Raw genomic sequence first — 24904 nt, 5'->3', positions numbered from 1 at the left:
GAGTCCAAAGAAAATGTTCAAGCGTGACCAGTGTATGTATGTGTGTTCACTTGTATATGTATTTCATGTACACACTAACACATATATATGTACATGCACACATGCTCATTCATAATCCCATCTATTATTATGAAAGAAACCTTGAGAGAAATTTGAAGAATATATAAATAAAAAGAAATGTGTGCATTAACATGAAAGATAAAAAAAATAGAAAATTTGACACAGATTTAAAGTGAAATGTGTAACCTTAATTTTAATGAATTATTTTTTCTATCTTAATGCCTGAAAGGCCACAAAGTCTGAACCACATTTACATTTATGTGATGGGAAATTTTTATACCATATATGGGGCCAATAGCTTTAAGTTCACTCTAATTTTTTCTATGTAATGTGCGATTTCAACCCAAAATAACTTGACACCTACATTACTTAACAGACTTGGCTCCAATTGACTTTGCCCTTTCAAAATAATTTTTGGAGGGAAAGGTGGACAGTTGATTACATGTCTATTGTTTATAATAGAAAATGAAACTTTTAGAAAATATGAAAAAGTGTGAAATCACCTATAAACCTTCTACTTATTCAAATATATGCCCAACAACCACATGATATTACCTTTCCAAGGTCTCATGAAATTCCTGTTTAAGGAGTTTATTTTATGACACCTTTAGTTTGGGTTTACATTTTTACTGGTTTGTCAAGACCACAGCAGGTACACTGTACAATATGTTAAATAAAAAACCCCTATCTAATAAAGAGGGAATATGCAGTGGAGGGCATTTGGGGGTGACTGGGCTGTCAGAGGAGGGCAGTTGGGGATGATCGGGCCGGCAGGGGAACAGTTAGGCATCAATCAGGCTGGCAGGGGAGTGGTTAGGGGCAATCAGGCAGTCAGGCAAGCAGTCCCCAATTATGAAAGGGACATCTCCCGAGGGGTCCCAGATTGGAAAGGGTGCAGGTTGGGCTGAGGGACACACCTCCCCCCAGTGCACAAATTTTGTGCACCAGGCCTCTAGTTGACTATATTCTCTTAGCTGTACTATACAGATTATGACTATTTTGTATCTACTATTTTACTTTTTAATCCCTTCTTCTCCTAGTCTCCCAAGCCCCTTCTCATTTGGCAACTACCAGTTCTCTCTCTATGTCTGTGAGTGTGTTTCAATTTTTTTTTTCTCTTTGGATTCAACATATATGTGAAATAATATGGTATTTTTCTTTAACTGAGCATAATACCCTTGAGGTCCATTCATTTAGAAACTTTAACTCAGAGTTGAGATGAGGTGCTGGAAGATGTAGATGTCAGGAAGCAGAGCATTTAATGAAGGACTAATCACAACTGCACTCACCTAGCTTATTACATAGTCTCCTGGGAACATAGAATCAGCAGGAAGAGTTTCCATTCTGTCCAGACCAGTGTCCCCCAGGGGAATCCTTTGCTTAGAGGTTAAAGTATCAGGAAGTAAGAGTGCCTAATGAGCAGACACAGAGCATATAAATTGCAACTCTACTGCAGACCCTCAGCATGTGCAACCTTTGGTAAAAAGGAACTTGCTTTTGAAGTCCTAAATCTGTCTGGGAGACCAATGCTTGACGCCTTGTTGTCTTGTCTGGGACAGAGCTCTGGTCTGCATCACCAACCACCCAGGCAAGGATTTGGACCTCCACAGGGAAACCTTCCTCTCAGAGTTCCCATGCAGGTGAGTCCCAGAGCCCAACAGACATGGCAGGAGAGGATCAGAGACATAGGAAGCCAAGAACTTGTACCTGAAGTCACCTTAGAACGGGGGTCCTCAAACTTTTTAAACAGGGGGCCAGTTCACTGTCCGTCAGACCGTTGGAGGACCAGACTATGGTTTAAAAAAAAAACTATGAACAAATTCCTATGCACACTGCACATATCTTATTTTGAAGTAAAAAAACAAAACGGCAAAAAACACCCGCATGTGGCCCGCGGGCCATAGTTTGAGGATGCCTGCCTTAGAACATAGCGCAGATTCCAGTAATCACTGTGATTGTCGGCTGGCTTTACTAATACATTAATGTATTTATTCATGATGCTCAAAGGAAAGTGACACTGCAGTCAGAAATGCAGGTGCCAATGTTGACAAATAAATGGTTCTAATAGAAGACAAATTAAGAAAGGGCATTGGAGGTGTAAAGTCCTTCCAGTAGAAGTAGAACATAAGTCCAAGGACTTTATCAACTAACAGGAATACACAAATAGGTTATGAACTGTGGAGGAATATACATTGATGTGAGAGCCTTTTTAAAATTGTATGATGGGGCATATTAGACTATGTTTCCATACGTGAGAGAAAGGTCCAGACAAAGGAAAGCTGCAAATACACCCTTGCAATCACACTGCATGAGACATACATTTCACAGTGTGTTCCCTCAACTTGGTGGTGGTCCCCTTGTTGGTATCCTTTACTATCCTTATATTTACTTGGTACATGAAAAAGAGTAAGGTAATGAGATTCACTTTGTAATTATTTCATTACCTATAAGAATAAAATTTTTGGGTTTGTAAGCCATTTAGAGTATTATTAAAAATTGTCTGCATAAGTTTTGGCTTTACTTGATTAATTAATTTATTTTAACTTAAAATATAGTTGACATCCAATATAATTGTCACTATATTATACAATTGAAAGTTCTTTACTTTTGATAGTGTTATCAAAGTGTTTTTGTTCTGTTTTTGTTTGTTTAAGTATAGTTTTTATACAATATTGTATTAGTTTCAGGTGTACATATAGTGATTCAACATTTATATACATTAGAAATGTGATTGCTACACCAAGTCTAGTAATCATCTGTCACCTTTCAGACTATCACAATATTGTTTATTATATTTTCTTATTCTATTTTTTTATTGGATTCTTCCTAACAAAGTAATGGAGTGTGTTAAACAAACTGATTTCTATTTCGTTCTTTTATATATGTATAAATGTTCTGTGGAGAATGAATGAAGTTCATAAATTTCATGTGGTCCAATCTGTAAGTCAGTCCTACTGGATCTTTTCCTTTTGCTTTTAAAGTTTTAATTAACGTATAACTGACATAAACATTATTTTAGTTTCAGGAGAGCAACACAATGATTCTGTATTTGCACATACTGCAATATGTCCTCCACAATGTCCACTTCACATCTGTCACCACAGAGTTACAATTTTTTTTCTTGTGATAAGGACAATTAAAATCTACACTCTAGCCACATTCAAACACACAATACAGTATTATTAACTATAGTCAGCGTGCTGAGCCTACAGCTCATGTATTGCTTTCTTACTTTTACTTTTCACACTGAAAGAATCGAGTAAGACCCAAGAATTCTTCATGTGCCTTCTCATGGAAAAGGAAATTCTAGTGAGAAATGGCACTAGGGATGTCCTAAAGGAGACCATGCCATACACCCAATTGGAAAATTAATTCCTTAATTCTACAGTATAGATGGCAGCTTTAAAGCTTTGTTACCAATGTTTGTTTTGGGAAATGTCACTTTTTCTATATCCTGGTAGTCACTTCCACCACATGGAACTAAGGAATGTTACAGGATTTTCAGAATTTCTCCTTCTGGGATTATCAGAGGAACCAGAACTGCAGCCCCTCATATTTGGGCTTTTCCTCTCCATGTACCTGATCACTGTGTTGGGAAACCTGCTCATCATCCTGGCCGTCAGCTCAGACTCCCACCTCCACACACCCATGTACTTCTTCCTCTCCAACCTGTCCTTGGTAGACATCTGTTTCACCTCCACCGCCATCCCAAAGATGCTATGGAACATCCAGAAACAAAACAGAGCCATAACCTATGAAGGCTGCATCACCCAGATGAATTTTTTCTTGTTATTTGCAGGACTGGACAACTTCCTCCTGACTGTGATGGCCTATGACCCGTTTGTGGCCATCTGCCACCCCCTGCACTACATTGTCATCATAGACCTTTGGCTCTGTGGACTGCTGGTTCTGGGGTCCTGGATTATGAATGTATTGCATTCCCTGTTACAATGCTTAGTGGTGTTGAGACTAACCTTCTGTCCAGACCTGGAAATCTCCCACTTTTTGTGTGAAATCAAACAGATGGTCCAACTCGCCTGTTCTGACACCTTTCTTAATAACATGGTGATGTATTTTGTAGCTGTGCTCTTGGGTGGTGGTCCCCTTGTTGGTATCCTTTACCCTTACTCTAAGATAGTGTCCTCCATATGTGGAATCCCATCAGCTCAGGGGAAGTATAAAGCATTTTCTACATGTGTGTCTCACCTGTCGGTTGTCTCCTTGTTTTATGGTACAAGCCTAGAAGTGTACCTCAGCTCTGCTGTTACCGAGAGCTCAAGTGCAACAGCCTCAGTGATGTACACAGTGCTCACACCCATGCTGAACCCCTTCATCTACAGTCTCAGGAACAAAGACATAAAACGGGCTCTCAAAAGACTTGTTGTGATAGTAGCTATAAAATACCCATTGTTATAGGGCTGAGGAAATGCACATGATAACTGGACTCAAAGCCTCAGAGCCAGATATTGTGGATGTAGAATTTACTCTCTCTGTTTATTCCTAGAGTTTCTCTTTCTATGATTTCTATACAATTTAATTGAATCTCTTTATGAATTTTTTTACTTTCTGATATCTAACAGCTTTCCCTATGTCATTTTCTCCTCTCCCAAGTTGATTCCCAACCTTGGATGAAATATTTGGAAATTCCCATTTATCTCATGAGACTACATGGATTTCTTAAGAACAATCTATTTTGAAATGCAATCTATCATACTGAGTAATTTTTCTTTCATTTTACTAAAAGAAAAATCATGAGTTGTACTACTTCTATGAAATAAATGCATTTAGTAACCAAAGCCATTTGTATCATTTCATAGGAGAGAAAAATATAAGAGCACAGTTTAACCCTTTTTATACATCATTTCTTCATATATCACTACCATACCTGCTCTTTCTGAAAATGCAGACTTTAACATAGTGTTTGTTGTACAAGGTCATCTGGCTGTGTTCCCTCATTAGGATCCTGTATTTTATTTCACTTGGTGTCCACATTCTTATCATAGTCATTATTATACTGGTAATCAAGTCCATATCTCTAATTCTGGTCCTAATTGTTTGACATAATATGCCCTTAGAGTCAGAGATGACTTTAAATATAAGGAAGCAAAATTTTTTAGGCATACATTTATTACAATGCAAAGTATTTTTTCATGGTGTAAGTTTAATTATTGATATATGTAAGATTGGTGTCCATGTGCGAAGGGATTTATCACCGTGGTGCTTTGTTTGGTGTAATGATGTTTCCTATGGAACTATCTTCCTGCTTCCACTTGAAAACTTTCATTGCTGCCTACAAATGGGAGTCCCTCTGTTATTCTAAATAAAGCATGTTCTCCTACTGTAAATATTGTCTTAACTACTAAAGGGATAGGGAATGAACTATATTGTTATCATCTATTGATGATATATATATGATTGGCCAACTGGCCAATAGCTATGATGCACATTGACCACCAGGGGGCAGATGCTCAATGCAGGAGCGGAAACCACAGGCATGGAAACATGGAACAGACTGATGAATCTCAGAGGCAAGAGGGGAGGAAGATGGCATGAAGAGATTAACCAAAGATCTTATATGCATACTAGAGGCCTGGTGCACAAAATTCGTACAGGGGGGAGTGTCCCTCAGCCTGGCCTGCACTCTCTCCAATCTGGGACCCAGCCTAAACTGGCAGTAGGGATTCCCTCTCACAATCTGGGACCACTGGCTCCTAACCACTAACCTGCCTGCCTACCTGATCATCCCTAACTGCTCTTCTGCCTGCCTGATCACCCCTAACTACCTCTGCCTTGGCCTCTGCACCTGGCCCCAGGATTCCCTCCTCCAGCTGGACCTGAGCTTCCCTCCCTCTAGCCGGCCACAGCAGTGGGGGGTGGTCCCTCAGCCCAGCCTGCCCCCTCTCACAGTCCGGGAGCCCTCAGGGGATGTCCCATGGGAAGCAGGCCTAAGCCACAGGGCCAATCAGGGGAAGGTGCGCCTCCATCACCCCAGCTTCTGCTGCTGCCTCTGGCCTCCCTCTGTGGGAGGCGACCAGACTGATCAGGGGAAAGCGCACCCCCATCACCCTGCTGCTGCTGCCTCTGGCCTCCCTCTGCAGGAAATGGCCAGGCCAATCAGGGAAGGCACTGCCCCCATCACCCCGCCACTGCTGCTGCCTCTGGCCTTCCTCTGCAGGAGGCAATCTGGCGATCAGGGGAAGGCGCACCCCCATCACCCTGCTGCTGCTACCATTGCTGGCCTCAACAGTGGCCTGCCCTCAACCCTCGCAGCCGCCACCATGGCTGCCTGCCTTCGGCCCTCACAGCCACTGCGGCTTTGTCTGGAAGGACATCCCAAAGGACAACCAGAAAACGTCCAATCTAATTAGCATATTACCATTTTATTTGTATAGACTAGAATCCAAGCACTGGTGGGTTCCCTTGGCCTGGCCTGTGCGCATTAGGCTGAAACTGGCCCGGTGCACCAATTCTTGGACCAGTGGGGTCCCTGGGCCTGGCCTGCATGGATTGGGCTGAAACTAGCTCCATGCACCAGGCCTCTAGTATGTACATAAGTTAGTAAAGAGTAACTCAGCAGAGAGCTTAAATTTCTGTCCAGGTCTGTGATTCAGAGTTATAAGGTTTACACAAACATGCATATTCTTTCAAGCTCTTCTGGTTACCTAGAAGGGAATTTTAATGGAGTCACTTTTAATGCAGTTATCTGAAATATACTTTAATAACAGAGTAATCATGAATCCTATCTTCAAATATATGTATAATTGCCTACATTGGGATAAAGAATCTATCTATATAAAACCCTAATATGCAAATTGTCCAAATGGCAGAACGACTGGTTTCTATGACATGCACTGACCAACAAGGAAGAGACACTCAATGCAGGAGCTGCCCCCAACTGGCAGGCTCCGACCTGCTGTGGCCAGGGGCGGAGCTGGTGAGCAAGCAGCCCCAAGGCAGCCAAGACAGGTGCGAGTGAGGGCGGGGATGGGGGAGGGCAGGCCTAATCATCTTTACCATGTTGGGTTGAAGTTAAGGTTTATTATTCCACATTAACTACAGTAAGAAGAAAAGTGAAGCCAGATGAATTACATTTTTAACAGTAACATAATGCAGTTAAAACTTATTGTGCATCTTCCTGAGTTATATTACCAAAGTTGTAGGAAATATTAAAAATATGCAAATTAACAGGATTACTTCTATTATATTCAAAAATATTATATTTCCCCCTCTGGCTTTATTTTTGTTCATCAGTTTATGTTGTTCATTATATTGCACAAATGAGTGAGATCGTGTGATATTTCTCTTTCTCTGACTGGCTTATTTCACTTAGCATAATGCTCTCCATGTCCATCCATGTTGTTGCAAATGGTAAGAGTTCCTTCTTTTTTATAGAAGCATAGTATTCCATTATATAGATATACCACAGGTTTTTAATCCACTCATCTGCTGATGGGCACTTAGGCTATTTCCAAATATTAGCTATTATAAATTGTGCTGCTATGAACATAGGGGTGCATATATCCTTTCTGATTTGTGTTTCTGGTTTTTGGGATATTTCCCTAGAAGTAGGATTATTGGGTTAAAGGGGAGTTCCATTTTTGATTTTTTGAGGAAATGTCATACTATTTTCCACAATGCTGGCACCAGTCTGCATTCCCACCAGCAGTGCATGAGGGTTCTTTTTCTTTGCATCCTCTTCAGCATTAGCGCCATAGTAACTCATCGACCCGCCCCTCACCCAAGCTGCAGAGCTTTGCGCAGGTACGCGCTCCCCTTTAGGGAATTTGGCACGCGGGACAGAAACAGTTCCCCTTTGGGGAAATCTAACAGCGCGCACAGAGGGCTCCCCTTCGGGGAATTTGGGGAAATTTGGCTTGCGGGTCACAGCTAGCCTTCGGGAATCTTAGAGTGTGCACAGAAGGGCTCCCCTTTGGGGAATTTTGCATGCAGGACGGACTCCGCCCCCCTTCGGAGAATCTGGGAAGTGCAAGGAGGCAGCTCACCTTCAGGAATTTGAGAGTATGGGAAGCCCTAGCCGGTTTGGCTCAGTAGAGAGAGCACACACAGGGCGCAGCTCCATTTCAGGGAATTTGGCACGCCGGACACAGCTTCCTGGGATCCCTGACTCATAGCGCATTCACACTAAGAGCCAGTGACCCCAATTGTTGGTTCATGCGCACCCTGATTCTCAACGAGAAACTGCACAAGGCAACAGAGACTCTGACACTCGATTCTTGGTGCAGACACAGGGAAACTCTGACTCCTGGCACAAGCTAAGGATCTCATTTTCTGCACATATCAACAGTGTGGTGCAGACAGGGCCCCTGATTCTAAGTGTGCACAAGAGACCACACGGAACACTGTGGACACTGACCCTGGGCAAGCCTGGTTCCCACCAACCAAAGGCAGCCACACATCCTAGTGTCAGAGCACTTCAGTGAAACTCGGGTGGAGCGAAGTCCCCAAAGCACACGGACCCGGTCCACGCAAACTGAAGCTTGAGCTTTCTGGTGATAGTCAGAATGGGGAGACGAAATAACTCACAGAGGAAAGAAAATGTGGAGTCACCAAGAAAGGAAATTAGTGAAACTGAAGCTTGCAACATGACCGAAAAAGAGTTCAGAGTAATGGTCGTGGAATTTATACATCGGATGAATGAAAAAATCAACAACTTATGCAAGAATCAGGAAGAAATGAAAAGTGATATAGCTACAATCAGGGAGTTTATCACCACCAAACCAGCAATGCAAGAAATGCTAAAGGGAATACTGTAAAAAAAAAAAGAAATAAATAAATAAAAAGGTAAGAAGGAATACAGACACAAAAATAGATATGACTAAAAACAAATACCTTTCAGTAATAACTTTAAATGTAAATGGATTAAATGCTCCAATCAAGACATCGAGTGGCTGAATGGATAAAAAAACATGACCCATATATATGCTGTCTACAAGAGACCCACCTCAGAACAAGAAATTCACACAGATTGAAAGTGAAGGGATAGAAAAATATCTTTCAGGCAAATGGAAAAGAAGAAAAAGCTGGGGTAGCAATACTTATATCTGACAAAATAGACCTCAAAGTAAATGCCATAACAAGAGATAAGGAAGGCCACTTCATAATACTAAACGGAGAAATCAAACAAGAAGAAATAATTCTGGTAAAGATATATGCACCCAATATAGGAGCACCCAAATACATAAAAAAACTCCTGGAGGATATCAAGGGAGAGATTAATAGCAATACAATCATAGTAGGAAACTTTAATACCCCACTATCACCATTGGACAAATCCTCTAAACAAAAAATCAGCAAAGAAACATCAATCCTAAATGACTCACTAGACCACATGGAATTAATTGACATCTTCAGAACATTTCACCCCAAAGCCACAGAATATACATTCTTCTCAAGTGCACATGAGTAATTTTCAAAGATAGACCATATGCTGGGTCACAGGCAAAGTCTCTTCAAATTCAAGAAGATAGAAATTATATCAAGCATCTTCTCAGATCACAGTGGAATAAACTGGAAATCAACTACAATAAATACAATCCAAAGAAATCAAACACATGGAGACTAAACAGCATGCTATTAAACAATAACTGGGTCACCAGAGAGATCAAGGAAGAAATAAAAAACATCATGGCAACAAATGACAATGAAAACACAACAATCCAAAATCTATGGGACACAGTGAAATCAGTCTTGAGAGAGAAGTTCATAGCTCTACAAGCCTATTGCAAAAAAAACAAGAAACAATGGTAATAAATTACCTAACCCTACAACTCAAAGAGTTAGAAAAAGAGCAGCAAAAATAGCCCAGTGTAACCAGAAGGAAGGAAATAACAAAGATCAGAGCGGAGATAAATGACATAGAGACCAAAGAAACAATACAAAAGATCAACAAAACCAAGAGCTGGTTCTTTGAAAGGATAAACAACATTGATGGACCTCTAACCAGGCTCACCAAGAAGCAAAGAGAGAGGACCCAAATAAACAAAATCAGAAATGAAAGAGGTGAAATAACAACAGACCCCGCTGAGATACAAAGGATTGTTACAAAGTAATACAAACAACTCTATTCCAACAAACTGGACAACCTGGAGGAAATGGACATATTCCTAGAATAATATAACCTTCCAAAAATCAATCAGAAAGAATCTAAACAGCTCAATAGGCAAGTAACTATGGATGAAATTGAAGCAGTCATCAAAAAGCTTCCGGCAAACAAAACCCGGGGCCTGATGGCTTCACAGGAGAGTTTTACCAAACATTCAAGGGAGAACTAAAACCTATCCTCCTCAGACTATTCCAAAAAATTCAAGAGGAAGGAACACTTCCAAGCTCCATCTATGAAGCCAGCATCACCCTAATACCAAAACCAGATAAAGACAACACAATGAAAGAGAATTACAGACCAATATCCCTCATGAACATAGATGCCAAAATCCTCAACAAAATTCTAGCCAATCGGCTACAGCAGTACATCAGAAAGATCATACACCATAACCAAGTAGGATTTATCCCAGGGATGCAAGGATGGTACAATATCCGCAAATCAATAAACGTGATACATCACATAAACAAATTGAGAAATAAAAATCACATAGTCATATCAATTGATGCAGAAAAAGCATTTGACAAAATCCAACACCCTTTCTTGATAAAAACTCTCAACAAGGTGGGAATAGAAGGCTCATACCTCAACATAATAAAAGCTATATATGATAAACCCACAGCAAACATCATACTGAATGGACAAAAACTAAAACCATTTCCCCTAAGAAGAGGAACAAGACAGGGATGCCCACTCTCACCACTCCTGTTTGACATAGTACTGGAAGTATTAGCCATTGCAATTAGACAAGAAGAAGAAATAAGAGGCATCCAAATTGGAAAAGAACAAGTAAAGCTGTCTTTATTTGCAGACGACATGATATTGTACATAAAAAATCCGAATGGCTCCATCAAAAAACTAATAGACTTAATAAATGAATTCGGCAATGTAGCAGGATACAAAATTAACGCCAAGAAATCTATGCCATTTCTATACACCAATAGTGACCTTACAGAAAGAGAGACTAAAAATGCAATCCCATTTACCATCGCACCAAAAAAATTAAGATACCTAGGAATAAACTTAACTAAGGAGGTAAAAGACCTATACACGGAAAACTACAGGACACTGACAAAAGAGATAGAGGAAGACGTAAACACATGGAAGAACATACCATGTTCATGGATTGGTAGAATCAACATCATTAAAATGTCCATACTACCCAAAGCAATATACAGATTCAATGCACTCCCCCATTAAAATACCCACGGCATATTTCACAGACCTTGAAAGAACTCTCCAAAAATTCATCTGGAATAAAAAAAGATCCCGAATAGCCACAGCAATCCTGAGAAAGAAGAATAAAGTAGGTGGAATCTCAATACCAGATTTCAAGCTGTATTACAAAGCCACTGTTCTCAAAACAGCCTGGTACTGGCACAAGAACAGACATATAGATCAATGGAACAGAATAGAGAATCCAGATATCGACCCAAACCACTATGCTCAATTAATATTTGACAAAGGAGGCATGAACATACAATTGAATAAAGACAGTCTCTTCAATAAATGGTGTTGGAAAAATTGGACAGATACATGCAAAAAAATGAAGCTAGATCACCAACTTACGCCATACACAAAAATAAACTCAAAATGGATACAGGACTTAAACATAAGATGGGAAACCATAAAAATACTAGAGGAATCCACAGGCAGCAAAATCTCAGACATATGCCAAAAGAACTTCTTCACCGATACTGCCCCTAGGGCAATGGAAGCTAAAGAGAAAATAAACAAATGGGACTACAATCAAAATAAAAAGCTTTCTTACACAAAAGAAACTATCAACAAAACAACAAGAAAGCCCACTGCATGGGAGAACATATTTGCAAATGCTATCACTGATAAAGGTTTAATCTCCAACATCTACAGGCAGCTTATACAACTTAATAAAAGGAAGATAAATGATCCAATAAAAAATGGGCAACGGACCTAAATAGAATCTTTTCAAAAGAAGACAGAAGGAAGGCCAAGAGACACATGAAAACATGCTCAAAGTCACTAATTATCCGAGAGATGCAAATCAAAACAACAATGCAGTACCATTTCACACCTGTCAGAATGGCTATCATCAACAAACGACAAGTGTTGGCAAGGATGCGGAGAAAAAGGAACCCTCCTGCACTGCTGATGGGAATGCAGACTGGTGCAGCCACTGTGGAGAACAGTATAGAGTTTCCTCAAAAAACTGAAAATGGAACTCCCATTTGACCCAGTAATCCCACTCCTAGGAATATATCCTAAGAAATTGGGAACACCACTAAGAAAGGATATATGCACCCCTATGTTCATAGCAGCACAATTTACAATAGCTAAGATCTGGAAGCAGCCTAGGTGCCCATCAGCTGATGACTGGATCAGAAAACTATGGTACATCTACACAATGGAATATTATGCTGCCATAAAAAAGAAGGAATTCTTACCATTTGAAGCAACCTGGATGGAATTGGAGAACATTATGCTGAGTGAAATAAGCCAGTCGATGAAAGAAAAATACCACATGATCTCACTCATTTATGGATAATAAAGATCATTATAAACTTGAACAAAAAGATAGATACAGAGGCAGTAAAGCATCAAACAGTCTGTCAAATTACAGCAGGAAGGTTAGGGAGAGGTGGGGAAGATAAGAGATCAACCAAAGGACTTGTATGCATGCATATAAACATAACCAATGGATGCAAAACTGTGGGGTGTGAGGGCATATATGGGAGGGTGGCGGGGGGCAATGGTAAGATAGGTACACATATAATACCTTAATAAAAAAATTGACCTTAAGTATAAGGAAGCAAAATTTAAGGCATACATTTATTGCTATGCCAACTTTTTTTTTCATGGTGTAAGTTAATCATTGATGTATGTAAGGTCGATGTCCATGTATAAAGGATTTATCACTGTGGTGCTTTGTTAGGTGTATTGATGTTTCCTATTGAACTATCTTCCTATTTCCACTTGGAAACTTTCATTGCAGCTTATAAATAGGATTCCCTCTGTTATTTTAAATGAAGCATCTCCTCCTACTCTAAAAATTGTCTTAACCACCAAAGAAATAGGGAATGAACCATATCATTATCATCTATTATATAAACAATGCGATCTATAGATATGTCTTATGTGTACATAAGTGAGCAAAAGCTTGAAATGCTGTCCAGTTCTGTGACTCAGAGTCATAGGTTTTATACAAACATGCATATTCTAAAAAAAACCCAAAAAAACAAAAAAAAAACATGCATATTCTTTAAAGGTCTTCAGATTACCTACAAGGGAATCTCAGTGGAGTCACTTTTGTTGCAGTTATCTGAAATAAACTTTATTAACAGTATAATTGGAATGCCATCTTCAAATATCTGTATAAACGCCTAGATTCGGAAAAGAATATTATTTTAATTGATCTGTTTTCTTTTCTTTTATTATTGTATCAGTTAGTTATTTCTGAATAAAAAGCCACCCTAAAAGTATTTGTTTTAATATAATGCCTTTATAATAAGATAGGATTTTATGTAGGAGTTTTTCTGATCACTTCTGGACTCATCATTAGTTACTACATTATGTTTCTAAACCTCTTTCATAATGTATTGGATTTCTTCCTTTATCCAATTTTTTATGTTTTATATATCTGTGTATATATATATATATATATATATATATATATATATATATATCAAACATTAAAAATGCATTCATTTTCACACTATTAGCTAATTGGAGACTCAGATATATATAGATAAAAATAAGGTATAGATATAGATACAGATATAGATATAGAGAGATAGAGGTAGAGATAGAGATAGAGATAGAGATAGAGATAGAGATAGAGATAGAGATATGATTATAGATATAGATAGAGATAGAGATCTATGGGGGTGTATGTGTGTCTTGATCTTACACTTTATGTAAAAAAAGTTTATCAAGTGTGAATTGCCTTAATTTAATATCACAGTTCCTTTACTTAATTTAATATCACAGACCTTGCTCTCTTCCAGTTATCTATACTAATAAAAGGGTAATATGCTAATTTGACTGGGAGACCTTCCATGACACCTTCTGGCCATTCTTCTGGACAAAGCCATGGTGGCAGAGCCAAGGTAAAGGCGGATAGAGGCCAAGAGGGGAGGGCAGTTGTGGGTGATCAGGCCAGGATGGGATGGTAGTTGTGGGTGATCAGGCTGGTAGGAGGCAGGGCCGTTGAGGGTAAGCATACCAGCACGGGGGCCAGTTGGGGAGAGTAGGCCATCATTGGGGGTCAATTGGAGGTGATCAGGAGAGCAGGGGCAGAAGTTTGGAGTGAGCAGGCCAGCAGGGGGGCAGTTGGGGGTGAGCAGGCCAGTGGGGAGGAAAGGTAGGGATGAGCAGGCCAACAGGGGGGCAGTTGGGGGTGATTGGGCCAGCAGGGGAGCAGTTAGGCATTGATCAGGCTAGCAGGGGAGTGGTTAGGGGCAATCAGGCAGGCAGGCAGGCAAGAGGTTGGGAGCCAGCAGTACCGGAATGTGAGAGGGATGTCCAAATCCTGGTCTAAACCAGCAGTCGGACATCCACCAAGGGGTCCCAGATTGGAAAAGGTGCAGGCTGGGCTGATGGACACCTCCCCCCCAGTGCACAAATTTCATGCACCAGTCCTCTAGTAAGATATATTTACCACTGGAGTCTGGTGTTACTCAGCTGCCTGTGCTCTTGGTCTGACATGAGTTATACATCACAAAAATTTTTAATCCTCAATAATTTATTGGAGTGTAATGGAACACAATAAGCTGCACAAACATTAAATGTACAATTTGCAGAATGAAGAATCCATACATAAATTAATAATATATAGTGTGTGGCTCCATTTGTACATAACTTGAAATGATACATAACAAGTTTTTAGTGCATTATGTTATTGTTAAAAACGTAATCCACCTGGCTTCAGTTTTCCTCTTTCTGTAGATACTGTGGAATAATTAACTTCAACCTGATATGGTAAGAGATAAATAAAATGTTAAATATACTTTTTTGAGTCCAAAGAAAATATTCAGGAGTGAGTAGTGTGTGTATGTGTGTGCACTTGTATACATCGGTCAAATAAACACAATCACGCACACATATGTACATACACCCAGACTCAATAAGAATCCAATCTCTTATGATGAAACAAACCTTGAGAGAAATATAGAGAATGTAGAAATTTTAAAAAAGAAATGTGTGAATTAACATGAAATATAAAAAATATCAAAATTTTGACACAAAAATTTAAAGTAAAATATGCAAAATTGATCTTAAGGTATTATTTTTGTATCTTAATACCTCAAAGGCCTCAAGATCAGAACAACATGTGCATTTACATGATGGGAAATTCTTTGTATCATCTATGGACACAAATAGTTCTAATTTTTTTCTATGTACCGTAGAATTTTGACACAAAATACCTTTGGCCAAGGACAGTTGTCTGAATGGTTTTTAAGGCTTAAACATAGTTTCTCTCACAATATTTTACTGGGTGAATGTATGTATCAGTTTGCTATTGTTGGTGTAACAAATTACCACACTCGTGACTTAAAACAAAGAGCTTTCTATCTTTAAGTACTAGAGGTTAAAAGCCTAACTTGTGTCTTATAGGGCTTAGATCAAAATGACTGTCGGGCTTGCATTTTTCTGGGCGGTCCAAGGAAAATGCAATCCCTGTCCAACTCCTTTCCTATTCTCAATTCCTATTCCAGATTCTAGAATCTCCCTGAATCCCTTGGCCCATGGCCCTTCCTCCACCTTCAATACCAGCAGCATAGCATCTTCAAATGTCTCTCTGACTCCAATTCTTCTTCTACTCTCTTCCACATTTAGAGGACCCCTGTGATGACATTAGACCAACCTGGGTAATCTGAGATAATCTCTTTACCTAATAATTTCATTTCATCTATCTTAGTTACCCTGTTCTGTGAGCTAACATTCCAAAGTTCTCCTAATCAGGACGTTGAAATCTTTTGAGGTCCTTATTCACCTATTACAAAGCCCTTTTCAGGTATAAATTATTTTGATGTCACTTTGGAACCCTAAAAATAAAAGAACAAAACACAGAATTTATCCTCACCTTTAGTGAGAGAAAACTTATCTTTCAAAATTACATATACAGAAGATTTCTAGTGGAGAAGACCTAAATTTTCCTACAACAGACTCTGACCCAGAGCCATGACCCAACTACACAAAGTGTGGCCCACAGACCCCACAGACCAGGCGGACCTGCAGCATCAACATCACCTGTCAGAAATGCAGACTCCAGGCCTACCGCAGGCTTGATCAATCAGAATTTGCATTTGAGCTGCAAACTTTGGTGATTTGTATGCCTATGAAATGTTGAGGTGTTGTTCTAGGATAGGTGTTCCCTCTTTTTCACAGTTAACACTGGGACCTGGATAACTAGATGTGCTGGGAGCTGTCCTGTGCATTATAGGTGTTTAGCAGCCTCTTTTTAGACATTTTATTTATTTTTTATTCATTTATTTTTTAAATATATTTTTATTGATTTCAGAGAGGAAGGGAGAGGGAGAGAGAGATAGAAAAATCAATGATTAGAGAGAATTATTGATTGGCTGCCTCCTGCACGGCCCACACTGGGGATCAGCCCCCAACCCAGGAATGTGCCCTTGGACCTGAAACAAACCCGGGACCCTTCAGTCCTCAGGGCGGCGCTCTATCCATGGAGCCAAACTCGCTAGGGCTGTTTTCAGACATTTTAATATCCCCTGGAGCAAAGTCATCTCTGTTTGAGAACCACTACCCCAGATCTCAAAACTGGAAGTGTCCTGACTGATTGCAATCATAACTCTGGAGGAGCGAGGAAGACTTGGTTGGAAAGTTTGTAAGGAGGAAATTCTGACCTAGGGGAGTTGGCTGAAGGCAACCATCCCTAATTGTTCCTTGACCTTTTCAAACAAGTCTGTGTATGTGCAGACCCTCAGGTGTTTGCTGGAATCTTTACTTCTTAATTGTTTGAAGTATTACATATGTCTCCTTTTTTCCTGATCAACCCCCCCAACCACTCCCACCTTCCAAGAAAAGCCCCCATCACCCCAGTGTCCTTGTCCATTGGTTATGATAATATGCATGCATACAAGTCCTTGGTTGATCCCTTACCCCCGCACACACCCTGCCTTTGCTCTGAGGTCAGACAGTTTGTTCAGTGTTTCTTTGTCTCTGGATCTAATTTTGTTCCTCAGTTTATGTTGTTCATTGTGTCTCACACTAGAGGATCGGTGTGGGAAATTTGTACATGGGTAGGGTCCCTAGGCCTGGCAGGTGATCAGGGCCAATCTGGGCCTTCTGGCTGCCGGCCAAGGCCTTCCTTCCCCAGCTGCCAGCTACCGGCCAGGGCCTTCCTTCATTCTTTACCAACCACTGGTGGTCAGCATATGTCATAGCAAGGAATTGAACTCCTGGTCTCCCAGTCGAACTCCCGAGGGGACACTTTGCATATTAGCCTTTTATATATATAGATATCAGTGAGATCATGTGATATTTATCTTTCTCTGACTAGGTTATTTCACTTAGCATAATGTTCTCCAGGTCAATCCATGCTGTTTCAAATGGAAAGAATTGTTTCTTTTTTACAGCAGCATAAAAAAGTACATTCCATTGTGTGGATGTACCACTGTTTTCTAATCCACTCATCTGCTGATGGGCACTTAGGCTGTTTCCAAATCTTAACTGTTGTAAATTGTGCTGCTATGAACTTAGGGGTGCATATATTCCTTCTGATTGGTGTTTCTGATTTCTTAGGATATATTCCTAGAGGTGGGATTATGGGTTCAAATGGGAGTTCCATTTTTAACTTTCTGAGGAAATTCCATACTGTTTTCCACAGTTGTTGCACCACTCTGCATTCCTACCAGCAGTCAAGAGGGTTCCCATTTCTCCAGCACTTGTCGTTTGTTGATTTGTTGATGATAGCCATTCTGACAAGTGTGAAATGGTGCCTCATTGTTGTTTTGATTTGCATTTCTCGAATGATTAGTGACTTTGAGCATGTTTTCATATGTCTCTAGGCCTTCTGTATGTCCTCTTTCAGTAATTGTCTATTTAGATCCATTGCCCATTTTTTGATTGGATTGTTTTGTTTACCAGAATCTTTATTCTTAATTTTTAGATGTCCTTGCTTAAAGGACACTGCAGACATGTGTCCTAACAAGAATACTTACCCTACTGATTGTATATAAAAGTTAAATTTTATCCCAAACTGCTGTTACAATAAATGCCTGTAGAGGCAGGTGAACAAGGCTATCTCGTTCCTATAGCCAAGCAGTCCCTTATCCCTCTCTTTCACAGTAATCATGTGTCAGAGTAAACATTTATCCAATGCTCAGGGTCCACTGTTCAGCCACGGCAAAACTCCATCTCTTTATTGGCTTATACCTTTGAGCACAAAATTAAAACCCACTGTTGCCGCCTATGTTGACCCAGGATGTCATAGTTCAATTTCCAGTGAAGGCACTTGCCCAGTTTGTAGTCTCAATCCCTGGTATGGGTGTACAGGGGAATCGCCAGAGGAGGCATGTAGAAGATCCCCGTAGAGAATCATCATTGATAGTTCTCCCTTCCTCGCCCATCCTCTCTGAAATAAATTTAAAAAAAAACAAATATATATATAAAAGCCTAAGTGACAATTTGGCTGTTGAACCAGTAGCTATGACACGCACTGACCAGCAGAGGGCAGATGCTCAGTGCACAAGCATGGAAACATGGAACAGACTGATGACTCTTAGAGGGAAGAGGGGAGGTGGAGGGCAGGAAGAGATTAACCAAAGATCTTATATGCATACTAGAGGCCTATTGCATGGATCCATGAACAGGTAGGGTCCCTCAGCCTGGCCTGTGGGGATCAGGCCAAATTCATGCTCCAGGCCTCTGACATCCCCCTAGGGGTCCTGGATTTGCAGGTGGGTGCAGGCCAGGATGAGAGATCCCACAGGTGCGCAAATTGGTTCACCGGGTCTCTCGTCTTCTATACTAATAAAATCATAATATGCTAATTAGAACAGACAGCCAAAAGAACTTCTGAATGTCCTTTTAGACAAAGCCATGGGGGCAGAGGCAGAGGTAGTTGGGGTGATCAGGCAGGCAGGGGAACAGTTAGAGGGCAATCAGGCTGGCAGAGGATGACCATTAGGGGGTGATCAGTCCAGCGGGGGAGGATAATAGGGGGTGATCAGGCCTGCAGAGAGAGACAGGGCAATCAGTCTGGCACGGGGGGGGGGGGGGGGAGGGAGGGCAGTTAGGGGCAATCAGGTCAGCAGGCAGAGGCGGTTAGGGGTGACCTGGCTAGCAGGTAGAAGTGGTTAGGGGAAATCAGGCAGGCTGGCAGGTGAGCGGTTAGGAGCAGCGGTCCTGGATTGGGAGAGGGATGACTGACTGCCGGCAGTCAGACATTACCCAAGGAGTCCTGGATTGGAGATGGTATAGACCGGGCTAAGGGACCCGTTCCCCTCCCCATGCAAGAATTTTGTGCACCAGGCCTCTAGTATATATTTACAAGGAAATCTTGCTAAGTCCCATTTCTATTTTAGAGAAGGTAGTTTATAAATGTACTACCCCACAAAATGCATTTTTGCAAAACATCCATTTGGCAATTGTTATAATGTGCTCCCCTGGGTTATGGTGCATAAAATCTAAATGTATCTCTTATATTTAATATACATTTTATAGTATAATAAACAATTTCTAATTGTTTTGGCTAAACCATCATGAAGCCAAGTAGTATAAAAACCAAGGTTTTATACTAAAGAAATAAATATCTCCCTTTTCTTGAACAGGGAAAAAGTAATTTTCTAGATATATCAGTGGTTGTGTCCCCACCATATATCAATGCTTTGAAAACCCAAAGACCAGTCAGACAAATTTGTCAGTATTAGACGTTTTTCAAATACAGTTTACGTTCAGTATTATTTTGTTTTGGGTTCAGGTATATAAAATAGTGGTTAGAATGTCATATACTAGTGTGTATATGTGTCCCCCTCTGATATTTCAGTACCAAATTGACCTCATACATAGTTATTGCAATATTATTGATTATATTTCCTTTGTTGTACTTTATATCCCTGAGACTATTTTGATGTTGTTGTTAATCCTGAGGATATTGTCCCATTGATTTTTAGAGTGAGTGAAAGGGACGGGAGAGAGGGAGAAAGAGAAACATCCATGTGAGAGAGACGTATGTATTAGTTGTCTCCAGCACGCATGCCTGCCAGGAGCTGGGATCAAACCTGGAAAGAAGTCCCGTGCAATTGGCCAGAAGTCAAACTCGGGACCTTTCAGTCCCTGGACCAAGGATCTATCAAATGAGCCAAGCCAGCCAGTTTCCCCATGACTATTTAATAATTACCAATTTTCTCTTTTCATCCCTTTACCATTTAATCCCAGTTCCCCAACCTGCTCTGCCCTCTGGCAACCACCAGACTATTCTCTTTGTCTATGAATCTGTTGGAAGTTTTTTTCTTTATTTTGCTCTTTATATTGGATAAATATGTGAAATCATATGGCATTTGTCTTTCTCTGACTGAATTATTTCACTGAGCATCATACCCTCTAGTTTCATCCATTCAGAAACTTTAACTCAGAATTGACATGAGGTGCTGGGAGGCATAGACTTCAGGAAAGCAGGGCATTTAATGAAGGACTAATAACAACTGCACTCACATGACTTATTACATAGTCACCTAGGTACCAGGATGGGTAGGAAAAATTTCCATTGTGTTCAGAGTAGTGTCCCCAGGGGAATCCTCTGCTTACAGGTTAGAGTAACAAGAAGTAAGAGTGCCTAATGATCATTCACAGAGCACGTAAATAGCACCTCTACCGCCGACCCTCACCATGTGCAACCTTTGGTTGGAAGGAACTTGGTCATTTTTTTTTTTTTGTAGTCCTAAATCTGTCTGGGAGACCAATGCTTGACGCCTTGTTGTCTTGTCTGGGACAGAGATCTGGTCTGCATCATCAACCATCCAGGCAAGGATTTGGACCTCCACATGGAAAGTTCTTCTCAGAATTCCCATCCAGGTGAGTCCCAGAGCCCAACAGACATGGCAGGAAAGGATCAGAGGGACTGAAAGCCAAGAACTTATACATAAAGTCACCACAGAACCATTCAAACATAGCCCAGGTACCGGTGATCACTGTGGTTGTCAGCTGGCTTTACGAATACATTAATGTATTTATTCATGATGCTCTAGGGAAAGTGAACAATGCAGTCAGAAATGTAAGTTTTAATGTTGACAATCAAATGGTGTTAATAGCAGACAAATTAAGAAAGGGCATTGGAGGTGTAAAGTCCTTCCAGTAGAAGTAGACCATAAGTTCAAGGACTTCATCCATTAACAGGAATAGACAAATAGGTTATTAGCTATGGAGTAATATATATTGAAGTGAGAGCATTTTTTAAATTTTAAGATTGGGCATATTAGACTATGTTTCTATATGGATGAGAAAGATCCAGACCCAGGAAGGCTGCAAATACACCTTTGCAATCACAGTGCATGAGACATACATTTCTCAGTATGTTCTCTTACCTTGGCTATTCACATTTAAAAATTTTTTATTTGTAGGGGAAAATGAGTAAGATAATGAGTTTCACATTGTATTTATTTAATTACCTATAAGAATGAGTAATAAAATTTGTTGGTTTGTGGGCCATATTAAGTCTCTGTGTTAAAATTTGTTTGTGCAAGTTATTTTCTTTACTTGTTTATTAATTTATTTTAAATTAAAGTATAGATGGCGACCAATATAACGTTCACTGTGTTATACCAGATAGTTTGTTACTTTTGAATAGTGTAAACAAAGTTGTTTCATTTTTTATGTAAGTATAGTTTGTATACAATATTAAACTAGTTTCGGGTATACAACATATTGATTCTACATTTATATACATTACAATGTGATTGCCACACCAAGTCGAGTAATCATTGGTCACCGTGCAGACTTATCACAATATTGTTTGCTATATTCCCTTATTCAATTTTTTATTGGACTCTTTCTAAGAAGAATTGGAGATTTTTACACAAACTGACTGTTTTTCATTTCGTTTTAACATGTATTATAAAAGGTTGTGGAGAATGAATAATGTTCATTCGTTTTGTGTGGTCCAAACAGTCAGTCCTACAGTGTTACCTCCATTGCTTTATTAATTTTTTAAATTGAAGAATAATTGACATAACACATTTTATTAGTTTCAGGGGTACCACATAATGATTCTGTATTTGTGTATATTGCATTATGACCTGCACAGTATGTCTAGTTAACATCTTTCACAACAATAGCTACATTTTTTTCTTGTCATACGAGCAATTAAAATATACACTCTAGCTACTTCCAAGTACACAAAATAGTACTATTAACTATGATGGCCGTGTTACACCACAACCATTCCTTTTTTTTATTTTTTTTCTTAAAAGAACTGAGTAATACACAAGAATTTTTCATGCATCTTCACATGGAAAAGAAAATTTTAATGAGAAATGGAACTAGAGATATTCTAAAGGAGACCAGACACACCAAATACCGAAATTAGTTCCTTGATTCCAAAATATAGAAGGTAGCTTTTATGCTAGGTTACTAACGCTTGCTTGTTGGGAAATTAGTCATGTTACTTTTCCTATATCCTGGTAGTCACATTCATCACATGGAACTTGGGAACCTCACAGAATTTTCAGAATTTCTTCTTCTGGGATTATCAGAGAAACCAGAATTGCAATCACTCATATTTGGGCTTTTCCTCTCCATGTACCTGATCACTGTGTTGGGAAACCTTCTCATCACCCTGGCCATCAGCTCAGACTCCCACCTCCACACACCCATGTACTTCTTCCTCTCCAACCTGTCCTTGGTAGACATCTGTTTCACCTCCACCACAATCCCAAAGATGCTGTGGAACATCCAGACACTAACCAAAGCCATAACCTATGGAGGCTGCATCACACAGATGTGTTTTTTTGTACTATTTGTAGTACTGGACAACTCCCTGCTGACCGTGATGGCCTATGACAGGTATGTGGCCATCTGCCACCCCCTGCACTACATGGTCATCATGAACCCTCGGCTCTGTGGACTGTTAGTTCTGGTGTCCTGGATCATGAGTGCCCTGTATGCTTTGTTACAATGCTTAATGGTGTTGCGACTATCTTTCTATTCAGATTTGGAAATTCCACATTTTTTCTGTGAACTCAATCAGGTGATCCAACTCGCCCGTTCTGACAACTTTCTTAATAACATGGTGATGTATTTTGGAGCTGTTCTCCTGGGTGGTGGTCCCTTTGTTTGTATCCTTTACTCTTACTCTAAGATAGTTGTCTCCATATGTAGAATCCCATCAGCTCAGGGGAAGTATAAAGCATTTTCTACCTGTGCGTCTCACCTCTTGGTTGTCTCCCTTTTTTATGGAACAAGCCTAGGAGTGTACCTCAGCTCTGCTGTTACCCAAAGCTCACACTCAAGTGCAACAGCCTCGGTGATGTACACCGTGCTCACACCCATGCTGAACCCCTTCTTCTACAGTCTCAGGAACAAGGACATAAAGAGGGCTCTGAAAAGATTTCTTGGGATAGCATTTATGAAAGGACCAATTGTCCTAGGGCTGAAGAAATGCACATGATAGCTGGACTCAAAGCTTCAGAGCCAGATGTCGTGATTTTTACATCTGGTTGTGGAAGTAGAATGTACTCTCTCTGCTCATTTCATGAATTTTCTTTTTTTATGATTTCTATATAATTTAATTGTATAGCTTTATCAATTTCTTGATGTTGTGATATCTGACACCTTTTCCTTTGTGGTTTGTCTTTTCTCCCAAATGATTCCCAACCGTGGATGAAATATTTGGAAATTCCCATTTATCTTGTGAAGTTACATGAATTTCTTAAGAACATTTTTTAATGAAATTTATCATACTAATTTTTCTTTCATTTTACTAAAAAAAAAACCACAAATTGTACTACTTCAATTGAAATAAACTGTACCTGGTAACCAAAGCCACTTATATAATTTCATAGGAGAGGAAAATATAAGAGCTCAGATTAACCCTTTTCATACTACATTTCTTCATATATCACTACCATAACTGCTCTTTCTGAAAATGTAGACTTTAACAGACAGTGTGTGTTATAAGAGTTCATTGGCTTCTCTTCCTTCGTTAGGACCCTGTATCTTATTTAGCTTGCTGACCTTATTCTTACCATAGTCACTGAAAATCAAATACATGTCTCCAGTTCTTGTCAATATTGGAACACAAATATCTAGAAATTGTTTGACATAATATGCCCTTCGGGTCAGAGATGACTTTAAGTATGAGGAAGCAAAACTTTAAGTCATACATTTCTGACTATGCAAACTATTTTTTCATGGTGTATGTTTACTTATTGTTGTATGTAAGGTCAGTGTTCATATGTAAAGGGATTTATTATTTTGATGTTTTGCTTGTTATAATGATGCTTTCTGTTGACCTATCTTCCTGCTTCCACTGTGATTCCCTCTATTGTTCTAAATGAAGCATCTCACCCTACTCTATTGTCATAACCACTTAAAGGTTAGGGAATTAACCATTTCATTCATTATGTATACTAATATGTGATCTATAGATATGTCATATATGTATACCAAAGGATGACACACTAGGAAGCTTGGATTCCTGTCCAGTTCTGTGACTATGTCATAAGTTTTGCACCAACATGCATATTCTTTCAACCTTTTCTGGTTACCTGCAAGGGAACCTCA

General features: G+C 39.8%; 1 protein-coding gene across 1 annotated transcript; it reads left to right on the top strand.

Moving 5' to 3' along the window:
- Positions 1 to 3534: 3534 nt before the first annotated feature.
- LOC307100479 (olfactory receptor 7A17-like) lies at positions 3535 to 23789 on the top strand (the record flags this gene model as incomplete). Its single annotated transcript, XM_079772948.1, has 2 exons — positions 3535 to 3710; positions 22970 to 23789. The coding sequence occupies 2 exons, from the start codon at positions 3535 to 3537 to the stop codon at positions 23787 to 23789; spliced, it is 996 nt and encodes a 331-aa protein (XP_079629074.1).
- Between the last annotated feature and the right edge of the window lie 1115 nt (positions 23790 to 24904).

The sequence above is a fragment of the Cnephaeus nilssonii genome, assembly GCF_951640355.1.
Source record: "Cnephaeus nilssonii genome assembly, chromosome: 5".
NCBI lineage: Eukaryota > Metazoa > Chordata > Mammalia > Chiroptera > Vespertilionidae > Cnephaeus > Cnephaeus nilssonii.
The sequence above is the reverse complement of the archived record's forward strand: the minus strand, read 5'-3'. Positions and strand labels throughout refer to the sequence as shown.